Source organism: Hypomesus transpacificus, unplaced genomic scaffold, assembly GCF_021917145.1.
Source record: "Hypomesus transpacificus isolate Combined female unplaced genomic scaffold, fHypTra1 scaffold_377, whole genome shotgun sequence".
NCBI lineage: Eukaryota > Metazoa > Chordata > Actinopteri > Osmeriformes > Osmeridae > Hypomesus > Hypomesus transpacificus.
The window spans coordinates 26,702-44,259 of record NW_025813899.1 but is presented as its reverse complement, the minus strand read 5'-3'; the positions used below and the strand labels follow the sequence as shown (position 1 = coordinate 44,259).

General features: G+C 48.9%; 1 protein-coding gene across 2 annotated transcripts in view; it reads right to left on the bottom strand.

The window, feature by feature from the left end:
• The window catches only part of ldlrad3 (low density lipoprotein receptor class A domain containing 3), a 31,071-nt gene extending 25,230 nt beyond the window's left edge, over positions 1–5,841 (bottom strand). For both annotated transcript variants that reach the window (XM_047016441.1, XM_047016442.1), the window contains exon 1: positions 5,540–5,841. In XM_047016441.1, coding sequence (XP_046872397.1) covers positions 5,540–5,594 — 55 coding nt within the window. In that variant the 5' untranslated portion in view covers positions 5,595–5,841. The remainder of the gene's footprint in view (positions 1–5,539) is intronic.
• Positions 5,842–17,558: the final 11,717 nt, after the last annotated feature.

Genomic DNA, 17,558 nt, shown 5'->3' with positions numbered 1-17,558 from the left:
AGCTACCCACCTCCACACAGCAGCTACCCACCTCCACACACCAGCTACCCACCTCCACACAGCAGCTACCCACCTCCACACAGCAGCTACCCACCTCCACACACCACTATACCAGCCTCCCCACCCCACCCCCTGCCTCCCTCTCTGCCTCCCCAGCTCTACAGCTCCATCCCTGCCTGAAAAACCCCAAGTAGAGCATGGATCCATCCCTGTGGAGGCCCCCAAGCTCTGACAGACGCATTGGTATGGTGGCCTGGGGCCCGTAGAGTAGTGAGCCAGGGAAACAGCATTAAAGTCATTAACATGGGTTTAGAATGGGACTGAGGCTGCTGAGGCAGGGTGGGTAGACAGCGGGCAGGATCAGGGTGTTGGTTCCAGGGGGAGATGAGCTCCCTCGTATCCCCTGGTCCCCCTCCAAGAGAGGATTACACATGATACACCCACCCCAGCTGTGACCAAGGCTCTGCCAGGATGCAGGGAACAAGTTTGTGTGTGATGTGTGATGTGTGTGTGTGTGTGTGTATGTAGGTGTATTTATGTGTTTGTGTGCAAGAGACAGAGAGAAAAAGAAGAGAGAGTAACTAAAGAGTAAGAGTGAAATGGAGAGAGAGTGTGTGTGTGTGTGTGTGTGCCTTCCCTCCCACGCCAGACACACCAATATTAACCTTCAAAACACATTCCATCAAGCATTCCACACTGGGGAAACCCAGGACTGGGGCGGATCTTCAGGTGCACCAACGATACAAATTCAATTTCGATATCATGGGGTCGCCAGCCAAGGCGGAGAAATTAATTGTGACAAAGAAGCAATTATTTCCAGTCAGCCAAATTGAGATTGATCTTATTTGTTCGTTCATGCACTTGTCTAGGAGAGTACCATCGAGTGCGTAATGGCTCCGGCGTTCTGAGACTCTTCTGTAATTGGAGCTTGGCCCGGGAGGTTCCTAAATCAAACGTGGCGTGCCCATGCGCGCACGCAGGAAATAAAAAGGTGAGCAGAATTCCACAGGCAGCATCTGCTGAATGTCAATGTGATCTGAGAGGAAGGGAATATCACACCTCTTACTTGCTCGCTCTCTCTCTCTCTTTCTGTCTCTCTCTTTTTTCAGCCTCTCTCTCTCTCGCCTTCCTCTTTCTCCCAGAAGGAGGTGGGGCTGATATCAGTGTTACTGATGTTTCAGCTGGTCTCTTCACTCAGCTTGTTACTACTCTGCTGGGCTGGTCAGTCAGTCACAACACATAGGAGCAGCTTCTCTCTATTCCCCCCTCTCTCCCCTCCATGGAGAAACCAGAAATCTAATATCCATCCAATCACAGTAAATCAGAGAACACCATGGTTGCACGCAAGTTGAATCCAGGCCTGTCAGCCTTTTAAAAGTATTATAAACTGAATGTATTTTTGATTCCTCAACATTTTGATTCATAAAATCTGCATATATGACACACAATTTAAAAACCCAATTAGGAAACTCAAGTAGTAAGCACACTTTGTAATCAAGAAGTCTTTTGTGTGATTGCACAGGATTCTGGGCTCTGCCAGGTGGACTTTGCAGCTTTGCAGTGATTGCCTAGACAGTGGTTTAGACAGTCATATGAACGGTATGCACTGGGATTCAGCTGAGCTGGGTGCAGCTCTACTATTCATAGGCGTTTAACAACTAGAGCAGTTGGTAAACAAGCCATTATGCCTCTGCCAATTGTGCGTCAATACGGAGGTTCAGGGTAGCACAAACACTATTAGTGTCAGCAGTCCGCTGGCTATAGCAATCGCTGTCACACTGAAAGACTGTCTCACAACATTAATACACAATTGGCAGCAAGCAACATGTAGCTGAAATGCTAGCAAACCTCATACATTGATCCAATTTAAAGCAGTCGATGAAGTCTCTCTCCCTTCCCTTCCCTTCTTCTCACCTCACCCCTCCCCGTTCTTCCCCCTCCTCTCTCCTCTTCTCATCTGTCCTCCCCCCCCCCCTCCTCCATTCCTCTCCCTCCCCCTCTGTGAAGAAAGGCGGTCTCGCTGACCTCTGAGGTTTTGTGTTTGTGTAGACGGTCAGAGGGATTCCAGGATTGTGGTTTAAAATAGCTCCCATGTCACACTCCAAGACACAGCACCCTACCTGTTGCGTGGCAGAAACCAAGCAGCATATCATCTGCCTAGCAGAAACATGGACAGCAGAGAGAGACAGAGCGAGAGAGGGAGAAAATTAAGAAATAGAAATAAAAGGGAAAGATAATGAGGGAGGGAGGGAGAGGGAGAGAAAGAAGGGGGAAGGAGGGAAGGATGTAGGATAAGAGGAGGTAATGGGGTGTGTGAACAGCAAACAGCATTATCTGAGTCATGACTGGTTCTCAGTGGGTGAGGTGACAAGTCCCCCACCATCCCCCCCACCAAAAACCTCCTTGTTACCAAGGCAATGTAAGGCTAACAGCTGTCCGCAGGAGACTGAGAGCAGTAACATGAAAGATAAAAATGCCCTACCCCAACAACATACTATGTCATCTCACCTTTAAATATGGCTTCCATCCGAATAAGTAAAGGGCTAAGCCCACAGTCGGGCCTTTGCAGCTTAAGTGTGTGTGTCTTGTGTGTATGTGTGTGTGTGTGTGTATGCGTGTCAACATCAAACATAGATAAACAAGCCCTTCTGTAGAGCACTGGGTTAGATCGTGGCAACTGGGAAGCACACAGGATCAATGGTCAAAGCACAGCAAAGGCTTCCACGGCTCAGCAAAGCCGGGTGGATCAATCCATTAGCAATTTATAAAGAGTTCCTGGACTATTTCTTAACCTTGTGTTCCTTGGCATCAGCGTTCTCCCCCCACATACATTCTCATTCAGTCGAGTTCAGTGAAACATAGACCAACATAAAGCAGCATAAGTTACAGATCCCAGAGCTGCAGGTCAGATGAAAGCTACCCTGAATTCAAAACAAAGAATCCCATGAACTATAGTTTTCATCCTCTGTGGATGGATGCTACAATACAAACACTGCATGGCAAAACACAGGAAGCAATTGTGCCATTAATGCATCCGAGTCCCTTGCAAATTGAAAAGCAGCATTATGTAGCCTCTCCCCTCGCCTCAGTCTGGCGTAGCTGTGTCTAACCACATGGGAGGGCCGGGGAAGCAGAGAGAATGAAACGTGACTCCGGTCATGTGGCTTTGTTGAACAACTCAGGGGACTGGAGCCGTCTCTTACCAACAACAAGGTCCTCCTAATCCGAGCGGCGCGATGTGCTGCGCTGGCGACCGACGCAGCAGCAGCCTGAGTGGAAGCACATTCGCTGATCCTCTCACGCTATCTGAACCGACGCCGCAGACAGGCATGGCGTCAGTTAGACTCGTGCGGTTTGTTGACAAACACATGCACGCATGCGCACGCGCATTCATTTTGCACATACCTACACACACAGACACAAACTCAGACGCACACTCAGACACAAACACATACCACACGACGTGGACATACAACCCAATCCCTTCTTAGCCATAAGGAGAATCCCTGACCCGCCTTCTCCAAGCATAAACAAAGCACATTGTTTATCGACTGTCCAGGTGACTAAACAACACCAGGCATCATGACTGTGGGTACTGGGTACGAGTGCAAATCTACAGCCACCTGTCCCCTTTGGAGCCTAGCAGAACCAGGAATGTAATAGAACACATTAATCTTGATTGTGGAGATACTGGAGCATGGAGAATGGCCATGGCTGTTTGTTAAACACACCAGTACTACGAAAGATACCTCCTCACTGCTTTTAATACAAAAGCAATCTGTTAGACTGTTACAGCGGGTCATATCGCAGGTGGTGTCATCCCAAGTTGAGGATGTGATAACGGGTCAGTGTGGCAACAGCATGCTCAGGATGTCATGTGGACAGAAGATAAGCCATGGGTGTAATCATGAATTCAGCCAAGAGGCTGAGCCAGCTGGTATGATCTCCTTGTCTGCTATTTTACTTTACTTCAATAGGGTTTAAAAAAAATTTAGAGTAATAAAAAGGGTTGGGGCAAACTAGTTAAATATTTGAATACACACTCAATGACACACTAATCTCTTTCGCTCTCTCTCTCACACACACACACACACACACACACACATAAATCAAACTGAAGTTAGTCCAACTAATACCCCAGCCAGTTCTGTTGTGATGGATAGGGTTCATTATAGTAGAAATACTTTACTACCCAACCAAGCAGAAAGAACGCAGAGGTGCCTAGCCACAGTGACTAGGGTCTGTTTAATGGTCTCTACAGACAGAGACAGACTTAACTGAATGGACCAGCCACCATTAAAAAAAGGACAGATTTAGTATGTGCACAAGTTGAACGTGCTCTTTTTTTGGACTTTGTTCTTCATATTTCGCCAGCTGTGTGTGATCTGGGGCCCTGGCTGTGAGGGCTGGACTGTGTTTGGTGTTAGGCCTCACTAACCCTGGACGGCCAGACCAAAGGCACAGAGCTGGGGCACAGCATCTGACAAGCCTACCTAACATCTCAGCTCTACAATAAATTGCACTCAGGTGCATTGGTGCAATGGCGAGCTTTTCCATTGTGGTGGTTATTATGTAGGGCAGCAATTCATTGGGATTCTGCCTGCAAATTGGGGTGAAGGTCATGTGGCTTGAGTTTGTTGAAAACAAACAACTATGGTTTCAGAGTTTTTCAGCAACATGCATTAGCTTAATAAACTACAAGTTGTAGCCTACTCATGATTATTACTTTTAATGCATGGTGGATTATATGAGCGTATACTCCATTGTTTGCTCCAGTTCTAGTATATAAAACTACAACTAAATGCAATTTAGAAACTTGATTAAAAGTTTTGTTCAAACGTCAAGATGGCCCAGCTGCATCGGATTTATCTTGGGGCAAAAAATATAGTTACACACTCCTGACACTTTCTATCCAACCATGGGTGCGTAGCCTAGCTTAGCTTAGCCAATGCCCAGCTGCCTAGACAGTGAGATATGAGGTGACTCCATGCCCCTTAACTGGGACGCAGCTGCTATAGCGGGGCAGGGGGGACAGATTGACTTGTCAACGAAGTCCTGTCAACAACCCGTAGTCATAACTAGTCTCATACCTCTCCCTCCGCGTCGCATCTGATTTCGCTTACTACTAGACTGCAACCCAAATCATACATTTTAGGTTGCTGTGTTGAATTAATACTGTCAAACCATGAGAAGAAAGCGGCAGAACAAAATATGCGACAGCGAAAAGAAAACATTTACTTCCACAGTTATGCATTTACTGGGTTTTTCCGATAGCAAAACAACCGCCCGTTGATAAACTCAATCGACTTAAGTGCAGACTTTGCCCCAACACAAAGATCAACAAAGTTTGAAAAGGATACACATCGTTTACAGCTGCATATTTTAGGCTACAAAAGTACTTCATTGTATGGCGCTACATCAAAACGGTTACATTTGTGTCTAAGTAGCCAGCGAATTGTTTCCCTCCATCTTAGCGACGGCGGCTATTCCGTTAGAAGAGGCAAAACAGACCGCAGTATTCCATAGTTTTTAAACTTACCAACAGAGGTACAGCCCGAGCCCGAACCAACCAAGAGGTACCAGATCCACATCATACAATCTGTATTCGGCCTGCCCGGATCCGCCTGCAGCGGACCAACAATCGGGGCAAGAGAAAACTTCGATAAACTCCAATCCAGTTTGTTTTCACTCAGGTTTTTTTTTCTTCACCGGTTAAGTCATGAAATAAGTGTAGAGAGGTGGATTCTCGTTGGGACAGTGGCCCGGATTCAGGACAGGGAAGGGGGAGGAGGAGACAGGCGATGGAAGGGGCTTCGGGGTGGTGGCATGGGAGTACGAGGGGGATCGGTTTAGCGCTGGGAGAGGCGGAGACTTCTGGCTGCTACAGTTGACTACTGGTCGGCAGAGAGTGCATGTGCCTGTCAGGCTTTCAAAGGAACTCTCATAACTACCGTGATGTAAGTAGTTATTTTAACTTCTATTGACACAACAGCTTATTGACCCAGATATTTCTTGCTGAGAATTCCTGAACCATGTTTTTCTTCAAGTTGTAATAAAAAGTCAGTGGCCTATACATTTGTTGTAACATAGCAAGAAAGCAGATTTGCCTTAAACTGCAAAGTTCTCCCCCCCTCTCTCTTTCTCTATCACTCCCTCCACGCCCACAGCAAATTCAGCAACATAGCCGGTGAAAGTCAACACAAAGCAGGGGGGAGCAGATTGAAGCAAAGCATTCACCTGGAAAGACCTCTGCTCTCTATCGCTGAACACAGCTGTGCTCCGATAGACGGGCCCTGCGGCAAAACCCTGCATTTGATAAAGCTCTGACCTGCAGGCATACGGTGTGAATGAGACACACTATCAGACTCAACCAGCTAAGAGAATATTCATCAAGCTCTTCTTATCAAGCCCCCTGGCACCTGGAGCTGCTGCTCTGGCCACAGGGTACGTCCTAGCATGTCAGTGAGTAGGGTTCGAACTGAGGGGGGGGGGGGGGCGGGGGAATGGGAGGGGGAGCCCACATAAGGGTTGAAGAGAAATTCCAATTGAGGTGGCTCCGTGCTGTGTTACCCAACACCTCATTCACCTTGGTGACCCCCCCACGACCTATCACAGCCGTCCTGCACTGTCAGTGAGGTCTCCGATATGCAAAAGCGGCAAACCTTTCGAATGTGATTAAGTATTGACGCAGGTGTGATGTCTCTGTTATTGATTATGGCCCATTAATCATGACATGCTTTTGACCAAAACGATATTAGTTTGGTTAACATGGTCAGAAAGCATGTGTGTGCTTTATGTTTATGACTTTATCCTTCCACCTGCATCCATCCTCACTCAAAGCCATTTTCTTCTTGTCAGTCATAATTCATTGAAGTTTAATGAGAGGGATAAAAAGACTTTACTCTTAATCAACCTGCCTGATTAAATGATCAAAGTAAGAAATCCAGTCCACACACATCTGGATCATCCTGTGTGCTACAGTGTTACACCTAACACAGGCGAAGCGCGTTCGGTATTGTGTGATGTCCCAGCGTATTCCTTCCACACACTTACTGACAGGACATATCTGTTTACTACAGCTAAGCATCAGAACCTCATCTCATGCACTGCGGTCATCAATCATTCAAACTCAAGGATGGAGATTCTCAGTCAGTCAATATCGGATGTTACACAGCATTCCCTATGTTGTCGTTAACACCCATTGCCTCCACAGAGACAACGTGTTGACCCAGGGTAAGAGACAGGCCCAGAGGCTGTGGTGGGACAGTTTCCCTACCCAGGGAGGGTCTGTAGAGGAAACGTCATTGATCGACACTCGGGGCTTTAGTAATGCCCATCAATTAGTTGAGCCTATCTATAAACAGCAGGCCTGTAGGACCCAATTAGCCTGCTTGTGAGTGACAAATGCCTTTAATGTAACTGCGGGCCAATAATGGCCTCATTAGGGAGCATTAAACTCCAATATGAAGGTTGTTATTGACTTAATCGTAGGGACAACCCAATTAGAGGGTTAAATCGGAAAAGATAGGTTGAGACAATCTGATTGGTGCAGGGAGGGAGAACCCTGGGATGACTTTGCCTGTGGGTGGCAGGGAAAGAGAGGAGGAGGAAGGGAGGGATAGGAAAGAGGGAGAGAGAGAGAGAGAGAGAGAGACAGAAAGGCAGCAGAAAGATGGAGCCATTGAGCGACAAGGCCAAAGGAGAGATTAGTGAGAGGGTGAGAAAACGAAAGGGAAAGTGAGCCAGGAGAGGTGTACATTTAAAAATGATTATAATAAAAAAGTCCCAGGGCTTCCTGTATGGCCTGTCTCTATCAGGACTGCAGGATAGCCTGTCTCTGTCTCTATCAGGACTGCAGGAAGGCCTGTCTCTGTCTCTATCAGGACTGCAGGAAGGCCTGTCTCTGTCTCTATCAGGACTGGAGGATGGTCTGTCTCTGTGTCTATCAGGACTGGAGGATGGTCTGTCTCTGTGTCTATCAGGACTGCAGGATGGCCTGTCTCTGTGTCTATCAGGACTGCAGGATGGTCTGTCTCTGTGTCTATCAGGACTGCAGGATGGCCTGTCTCTGTGTCTATCAGGACTGCAGGAAGGCCTGTCTCTGTCTCTATCAGGACTGCAGGATGGCCTGTCTCTGTGTCTATCAGGACTGCAGGAAGGCCTGTCTCTGTGTCTATCAGGACTGCAGGAAGGCCTGTCTCTGTGTCTATCAGGACTGCAGGAAGGCCTGTCTCTGTCAGGACTGCAGTCACTGAGCCTGGGCCATGCCCAGTTCCCTGGAGCACTGCTGGACATGGCAGCCTGCAGGCGTGTCTCTCAGTATGCCTCACACACTTAATAACCACTGCACTGTGTGGGATGTGTCCCGCCATGTCAAGGACATCTCCGTGTGTGTGTGTGTGTGTGTATGTGTGTTACAGAGGAGAGGACACATTAAAAGGCACCCCTCTGATGATTTCAGCAAGACTGTGCTTGCTCACCCATTAGCAGATCAACTTCAGTGGCAAATAGCCAGTGTAATAGGCCACACACACACACACACAAACACACACGCACACACACACACACACACAGGAGGTGTTCTAATACATATATCAACACGTACAGTATATCTATATACACACATACACAAAGCACACACTCAGAAAGACTAACATGGTTTCACCCTTATACAAATATGCACACCCACTCTCTCAGTAACCCAGACTGCCCGTCATGCTTCTCCAAATGCATTAATCAATGAATCCGTCAATTAGGTGAACATCTCCTCCTTCTGCCCTCCTGGCTTCTGTTTACATGGCTGAAAACAGGGGAGGGAGATACACAGCAGGTCAACATATTAAGAAGAGGTAAGTAACATGTGTGTGTGTGTGTGTGTGTGTGTGTGTGGAGGGGTGTACTTGTGTTTGTAGGTGTGTGTGTATGTGGTTGTGTGTATGTGTGGTTGTGGCTGTATGTGTGTTGCTTCTTCTCTCCTTGAGGCAGCCTTACCTCCTCACTTGTCGAGACACACCTACTGCCCTTGACACATCCGTCATGCCATAGCTGTTCCCATGGTGCTTTGTGGCATGTCCTTCCTGTAGTCCCTCCCTCCCTCCCTTTTTCCCTCCTCAGCAACACTTGTTCAACCTTCCTAGACATCATCAAGGTTGCTCCTATTTAAGTCATTAACTCTGCTTATCAAGAACAATGTTTTAATTAGTGGGGGATTAAATTGACAATAAAGAATTTAATAAATTCAATTGGCTTTTACTCCATGTGATGTGCAATTCTCCATGTGATAAAGATGAAACGGTAGAAAGCAAGTGACAGAAAGAGGAAGAGAGAGACAGAGAGAGGTGAAAAGGAGACTGAAAAAGAAAAACAGAGAAAAAGATGGAGAGAAGCGAGAAAACCTACCCAGTAGGCATGACCCGTTGAGGGGCCGCCAGCCGGGCCCTGCCCCCTCTCAGAACCCCAGGCATCTGCCACACATAATCAGCCTGAGCCGCAGGTGTTCTCGGTGGGCCAAAGTGGGCCATCCCCGAGCTCGCTGTGCTACCTCGTGCTCCTGAATGTTTCAAAGGCTTCTCTCAGGCTAAATCTGTACACGCATTACACAGCCCTGAGAGAGAGAGAGAGAGAGAGAGAGAGAGAGAGAGAGAGAGAGAGAGAGAGAGAGAGAGAGAGAGAGAGAAAAAGGGAATTCGGGAACATGGACGGAAAACATAGTGGGGAACAATATCCGAGAGAGTCTGAGAGGTTTCATCGAAGCGGCAAGTCGGGAATCTGAGAGACAGTGCTAGCTTGAAGAAGGTGGTAGTCCAAACTGTGACACACGATTATATTTACGGCTATGATTAGGTCAAGGGGCGAGGGAATTCAACTCCTTTCACCGGTTCAGTGGATGAAGACACAGGGCAGTGCGAAGGGGCTCAGGGTGTGAGACAGGGGGTGAGACTATGTTGAAAGGACACCAAGTCACTAATAAAGAGAGTGTAGAACGGAAGGCTCTGGGGACAAAGACTGAGAAGATTAGAGTGTTAGAATGGGACTATTGAACAGGAGGTCACTGAAGTGGAGAGAAAGAGGGAGGGAGGAGAGGTAGGAAGGAAAAAGAGGAGGCAGGAGGGGGGGGGGGGGAAGGGGGAGCATGTGTGTGTTTGTGTACTGTATATGTTTGTGTCTTTACTGTACAGTACTGTATGTGGATTTTGTGGATTTTTGTGTATGTGTGTTTGTCAGAACTGTATGTGTGTGTACATGCGTGCTTTTGTGTTTGTGTGTGTGTGTGTTGGTATGAGTGTGTTAGTACTTCCTGCGTGTGTATGCATGCATGCTTGTGTGTGTGTACGTGTGGTCAGGCGGTGCCACCGGAGGCCCCTGAGGCCCTGGGATAATGAGCACTGTCGCTTCAGGGTAAGGCTACATGCCTGACCACCCCCTGCTCTGATTGGAGCAGAGAGGGGGGAGGAGAGGGGGAGGAGAGGGGGAGGAGAGGGGGAGGAGAGGAGGACAGCAGAGGGGGCCGATCGGGAGGAAGGCCTTTGATCAAGCATAACGGAATTACCAGCTCATTACTCACTGGTCTTGTGCCCCAGAGAAGCAAAGCATCCTGGGAAATGGTTCTGGGTGGCTTTCAGTACTTCTGACTCCTCCTTTTAGTCCCTGACACACACACATGCTCTTGTGCGTACCCACACATGTACACACACACATGCATACCCATACACATACACACACATCACAAACACACACTTCACAAACACATTCACACACATCACACAGACAGGCAAACAAACACACACAAATACATCTCTTTGTTCCACGGCCCTGCCTTGGGCTACCTTTCATTAGAGTCAACAGTGAGGAACTATGTGAGCTGTGACACAACAAAACAGGAAGTGACACCAGCCTCGATTCACCCTACACTCATACACACACACACACACACACACACATTCATACACAAACAGACATTGCCTGCTCAAACATCACAGCAACTGACACAACTAACCAAAGTATTTTGAAGTTTTTGAACATTGCATGTGGACTGGAGGAGCGAAACCTTTTTGTCTCTTTGTTTTTATTCCTGCTAAATAAAGATAATTTAGACTGTAAGTAGTTTTGTCAAGCTCTAGAACGTTGCCTGTAGCCTAGCCTGGCCTGGTCAAGCCTGATCTGGCCTGTTCTGCCTGGTCTTTTCTGGTCTGTGCTGCTCTGTCCTGTTCTGACCTACCCTCAGGGGCGCCGTATAGAGGGCAAAAGTTAAGGGGCCCCTGACTGACAGGGGCCCTAAAAAATGGGGCCCAAAATTCCAAGGCGCCCCTGCCTACCCTGCCCCCCTCTCTCCTACCCTGCCCCCCTCTCTCCTACCCTGTCCCCCTCTCTCCTACCCTGTCCCACTCTGCCCCCCTCTCTCCTACCCTGTCCCCCTCTCTCCTACCCTGTCCCCCTCTCTCCTACCCTGTCCCCCTCTCTCCTACCCTGTCCCACTCTGCCCCCCTCTCTCCTACCCTGTCCCACTCTGCCCCCCTCTCTCCTACCCTGTCCCACTCTGCCCCCCTCTCTCCTACCCTCTCCCACTCTGTCCCCCTCTCTCCTACCCTGTCCCCCTCTCTCCTACCCTGCCCCCCTCTCTCCTACCCTGTCCCACTCTGTCCCCCTCTCTCCTACCCTGTTCTGCTCTATTCTGCTGATCTCATCTCTGCTGTGCTCTGCTGTGCTCCTCTCACTGGGCTCTGCTCTCTGGGATCAGCCAGCGCTGGCCAGTGGGGGACGTGGAGGAGGAAATGCCAGCGTGAAATGAGCCCAGCTTTGATCGTCCCTAATCCTCAGAGGAGAAGGCCACCTCAGCACACCAAGGGGGGGAGGTGGGGGGGAACTGGGATTTTGGAAGGAACTCTGAGTACTGCACTGTTCCTGAATGTGTGTGTGTTTGTGCATGTTTTGGAGCATGTGTAGCAGGCCACGAGATATGATGGCGGACCAAACCGCCTGGCTGCGTTCCTTTAGCCCTCAGCACATCTCATAAATGTCAAAGGGAGCAGAGTGAGCAGCCCTTCCTTTGTTTCCCCGTGGATAATTGAATTGAGAAAGTCTCATTAAATGCCGGCGCTGGTGGCGGCCATGCTCACAGACACATGCTGAGTCTGACCTTTCATCAGAAGAACAATTAACATGACTGGGCCCTCGTTTAATCAGAAGGGCGTATTACTATCATGCTCTTTATGGGAACTCATCCATCATGGTTAGAATGAGCCCTGGTTCTCCTAGGGGTGGTTGTCAAGAACACCAAGGCAGGCACAGAAGATGCATCGCTCTCTGATTGGGTGGGGCACAGAAGAAACGTAGCTTTCTGATTGGGTGATACGGCAGGCACAGAAGAAACATAGCTTTATGATTGGGTGAGAAGGCAGGCAGAGAAGAAACACAGCTCTTGAATTGGGTGAGGAGTGTATGCCCCTAAGAAAACTGTCAGAAAACATGGTGTGGATGAGTAAATGGTAAACTACCACCCCCTTTCAGGATCTCAGTCTTTCCTTGATAAATCAGATCTGCTCCTTGAGCAGCTGAATCCTCAATTGGTTTTAAGGCCATGTGTGAGTGTGTGGGTGGGTAGGTGTTGGGAAGTCTGGTGTGTGTGGGTGGAAGTGTGGCTTGTGTGTGTGTGTGTGTGGGGGGGGTGTGTGTACGTGTGTGTGGGGGTTTGTGTGTATACGGGAGTGTGGTGTGTGTGTGTTGGGGTGGGGATAATGAGGTATGTGTGTGTGTGTGTGGGGAAAGGATGCGGGGAGTGAATGGTGTGTGTATTTGTGTGTCCAATGTGCATGTTTGTGTGGGTGTATATGTGTGTTTGTCTCAAGGCTGAGCTGTTCATCCTCCCTCTCGTCAGTGTATATGGCCCAGATGAGTGTGTTAGCATGCACGTCATTGCCATCTGTTAGCCCTCAACCAGACACCCAGGACCCTGGGAGAGAGCTAACAGGCTCCAGCTGATTAGAAACATAAGAGACTGGCCTTTGCAAGAGGTACCTGCTGTTCAAAACTCTTAAGGGATGTTTTTGTGTTGTTGAGAGAGAGAGAGAGAGAGAGAGAGAGAGAGAGAGAGAGAGAGAGTGAGAGTGTGTGTGTGTGTGTGTATGCCTCCCCCTGAGCACTGTGTCAGAGAGCCTGAGGGCAACGGAAAAAGTCAAGGTTGCCCTAGGATACACTGGCTCCTTCCCCCAGCCCTCTCCAGCAAACTTCAGCTTCTCTTCAGCTCTCTCCACCTCCTCTACCCAGCCCCTCTCCCTAGCCCCTCTCCCCAGCCCCTCTCTCCACCTCCTCACCCCAGTTTCTCTCCCCAGCTTCTCTCCCCAGCTCTCCCGTTCCAGTCTGCAGCACTCTCTAAGGAGAGGCTAAAACAAGAAAAGATTCATCGAATGTCCCTCATCCTTGAAAAAGTTCTGGGGCCCCTCTTTCTCCTCTCTCTCTCGCTCGCTCTCTCTCTCTCTTCTCATTTGGGATGCTCCAAAATGAAACCAGAGGACGCCAGGGATTGTGGATTCTGTGGTTTATCAGCAAGTGTCAGTGGAGTGGAAACACGTTTGACCCCTCTGACCTTTCAAAGTTTGGCCTAGAAATGAAAATATGGTTTCCATATCCTAAGCTTGTTTTCACCCTCCACCAGCATGTCACAATCTAGACCATCATCATGCCGAGGATTACCACAGACCACATTTTTCTCCTCCGCGCTCCTCGCCACTCTCTCTCTTCCAACTCAGAGAATGACTCATCATTGTCCCAAATATGTCCCCTCTCCTGCAGCACTCTGTCTCTCACACGTCACACTTTCCTTTCGCTCTTCGCTGGCTATTCCTGACTCTCTCTATCTCTCCTGTCTTTTCTCTCGCTCGTTATTTCATCTATTTCCTCCTCTCTTGCCTTCCCCCATCCCCTCTCTCTCTCTCTCTCTCTCTCTGTTTATCTCTCTCCCAAGTAACCAAGACAAAGCAGGGGAACTGTTCCAAGCTAGAGGGACAGAGTCCATCTGTCTTCTCCATCAGGAGCCTTGAGATCAGCCAGCACACATACCGATGGGAGGGCTGATGAAAAATTCTCTCCCAGTAATTTTGTTAATTACAGACTGCTCGTCTGAGCCCAGGAGCTTAGCAGGCATCCTGAGCAATGAGAGATGTACACGATGGAGGGGAGAACTTCTATTCACTCTGAATAATTCATGTCTGCATCCAGCTGTTTGGGGGAGGTTACTGGGTGCATCCAGCCAGATGCTTATTGCTCGGTGAGTGAACGCTTATCCTTCAGATCCGTGGATGTTCTGTTTACAACTGCCGGGCCCCTGTAACCACCGAGACTGTTTTTACCCAGCCCACACGCCACAGATTCAGCTGAGATTAGCACAAGGAGATCTGCACTCCATGTAGATGTCTTATCATCATCTTCATCGTCGCCTAATCCAATTAGGATTCGGTTTCTAATCTGCCCATCATTTCATTGCAGTGCGGTTGCCATGGAGAGAGTCGGAGACTGGCGCGGAGATGGGCGAGTGGGCGGGAGGCACAAGGACAGACAATAATACAAGACAGGTGAAAGAAACCGCAAAATCACAGCCACTTGTCTGACACAGATGAAACCACTGACTCACATTATACATTCATTACGAAGCCTCTCCTCCCTTAGACTTCAGTCACAATTTACTGACAAGCACCGTACCAGTTTGAATCAAAGAGGATTATGGGCTGTTATGACTTTTAAGTTGCTTCACAATGACTCATATAGCATCTGCTCATCTCCAGTCTTCCTTTGACACCACAAGCTGAAGCAAGGCCGCATAATTATTGAGCCATCAAACCCCGGAAAACCTGGAGTTGAGAGGAAGCTGTCGAATGGTGTCGCGTCCCTTAAGTGTTTTGTTGAAAAAGAAAGAAAAAAAAAGAGAGTCCGCTTCCTCTGTCACGTCGAACAGGGAAGCAGCAGAGGGCAGGGCCTTGGGGCAGTACACTGAACACCCTCCACCTCCCTCCCTTCCTCCAGACCTCTCCCCAGCCCTGGCCAGAACATTTACTACAGCTGCCACACTCTCAGACCTGGGTCCCTGCAGCAATTAACAAGCACTGGAGGAGCCTCCATGCCCGGAGAGGGACAGACTGCACTCGCAGCACGAGGGATGAGAGGAACAGAGGGAGGGAGGGAATAAAGGGATGGGGAGAGAGCGAGAGAGAGAGAGAAAGACAGAGTAATAAGACAACAGAAGGAATATATGCCAGGTAGTTCTGAACAGCTGGTGTAGGCAGGTGGTAAAATGTTGTACTGTTTTTGAGAAAAGGGAGAAGAAAAACAAGGGAAACATTCAGGGCTTCAAAATGTTGGGTTCCGGATGTATGCCTTTCTTCTCTGAGACAAACAGGATGAAGCTATTGGGGCAGGTTGTTTCATGTACCACTTTGATGATGCAATTCCAGTGATCCATTGTTTTTGCTCTCTACCTTTATACCTGTGGGAAGAGAGCAGCAAATGGGTGTCTTTCTTTCCTCACACGTCGCAAGTTGTGAATATGACTCACTGTCTGTGTGTGTGTGTGTGTGAGAGACAGAGATGGAGATGGAGAGAGAGTGAGGGAGAGGGAAAGGGAGAGGGAGAGGGAGAGGGAGAAACGATGTCCCCTGCTTCCGGATGGAAACAAAGGAGGGCGTCTGTCTGCCTCAGGTGCTCATTTCATTCACGGTCACGCTCTCTTATCGCCGAGAGGAACCATCACGAGTCCCATCCCTGGCCCCGTCCGCATCTCCAACCCCATCAGCGAGTCTCCTCCAGACCCCATGTCCTCCACTCCCCCCCCAGGAAGCCTGGGGCCCAGATGGGAGGACAGCCAGGGGACAGCTTGGAGGAGCAGGGGCCAGAGGGCTGATGGGACATGTCAGGGAGAGGGATGGATCCCCCGGCTCTGCCATCTCCACCCTGCCGTCGTTCGTCAGCGGGGGGGGGGGGGGGGGGGACGGACACTGCCAGACAGCTGTCCCTATCTGTCACACCTGACAAGGGGTTTGTACACTGTATGGTGGTCCTGTCTGTCTGCCTGCCTGTCTGCCTGTTTCTGTTTATCTGCTGCTTGCCTGCCTGCCTGGCTGACACTGTCTGCCTTTCATATCAGTCTGCCTGTCTGTCTGTTTCTTTGTCCATTTGTCTGTCACCCTGCATGACCCACAGATGAGCCAAACCTCTGTCAACGTGCCAGGATGAGAGGAGCAGGCAGTCAGGAGAGTTTAGTCCAGCCTTTCCTCTGAGCTGAGGGAATCGCCTCACTCCCTCAGCAATCTCGCAACCTACAGAAGGTGGCTTGTTTGAAATTCTGTGATAAAACCGAGAAAACTGAGGTGCTTTTGAACACTCAAATGCTACAGCCCCACTTATAGTCATCGGCCTTATAGAATACATTATTGTAGAACACTTAAAACACATCGACCTGTTAATGTCTGAATATGTATTTAATTGTTGCTTGGTAATAACTGAGGCATGAAGTGAGAAAATAGACTCAGACTGTATCCACGATGATGAAGCTTGAGTGCCAGTGAAACGCTCAGAAAGATCCAGTGCTTATTTCCTGAGAATATATGTGTGTTTGTGTGTGAAGGGGGGGTGGGGGGGGGGAAGATATATAGGAAAGTGCATTTACTGTGAGACAGGCCATATATCCCCTTCAGCTGAGAGGGAACATGCAATCTAGCCAGAGGTAAAGAAGGGGGGGGGGGTCTTTACAAATAAACAGAACTGCCATACAACCAGCCTAGCACACACCTACACACACACCTACACACACACCTACACACACACCCATGCAGGCACAACCACACACAAACAGAAACTGCAGAAGAACACTGCCGTTTGGATACATTAGCGTGTGTATTCTCTGCCCTGATGTTTCCTTTCAGCCCTGAAAGTTCTTCTCCAGTAAACAGAACCATTAGGGCCTGAGAGTGTTGGAGCCGATGTGTTTCAGCAAAACCTCAGACTACCCACATCCCAGCCAATGAAAGAAAGACGATCTATTAAATGCAGCAATCACAGGCACCAACAGACACCAGCATCCTTGTCACGTAACTCATTTAATCCTACAACCCACAAAGCAATTAATTCCTGTCAATACAAACGCATATTGTCCCTTTTTGGATAGGAGGTCTACTAGCTGTGTGTTCGTGTATGTGTGTATGTCTTTGTTCTCGTGTGTGCGTGTGCATGTGTGTGGACTAATGCGTCTGTGTGCTTGTGTTCATGTATGCGTGTGTGTATGTATGCGTGTGTGCATTTGTGTGTGTGCGCGCGTGCAAGTTAGTGAGGTAAACCGAGACAGAGAGAGCAGGTGCGTAATTGGCTGTGTTGAAAAAGGGAACCATGTGGTCTGTGTCCAAATGAGACCCGACAATCTTCCCCTTCTCCATTTCCTCCTCAGATAGCAGCAGCATTGCCTCCCCTTTCGGGGTTGTTTTCATGGCTTTGATAGCGCCGGAATCGACGACAGCCGAGTCACTGATCACAGAGTAATGATTACGTGTTGAAAGCTGGCTGCCTTTGATACAGTA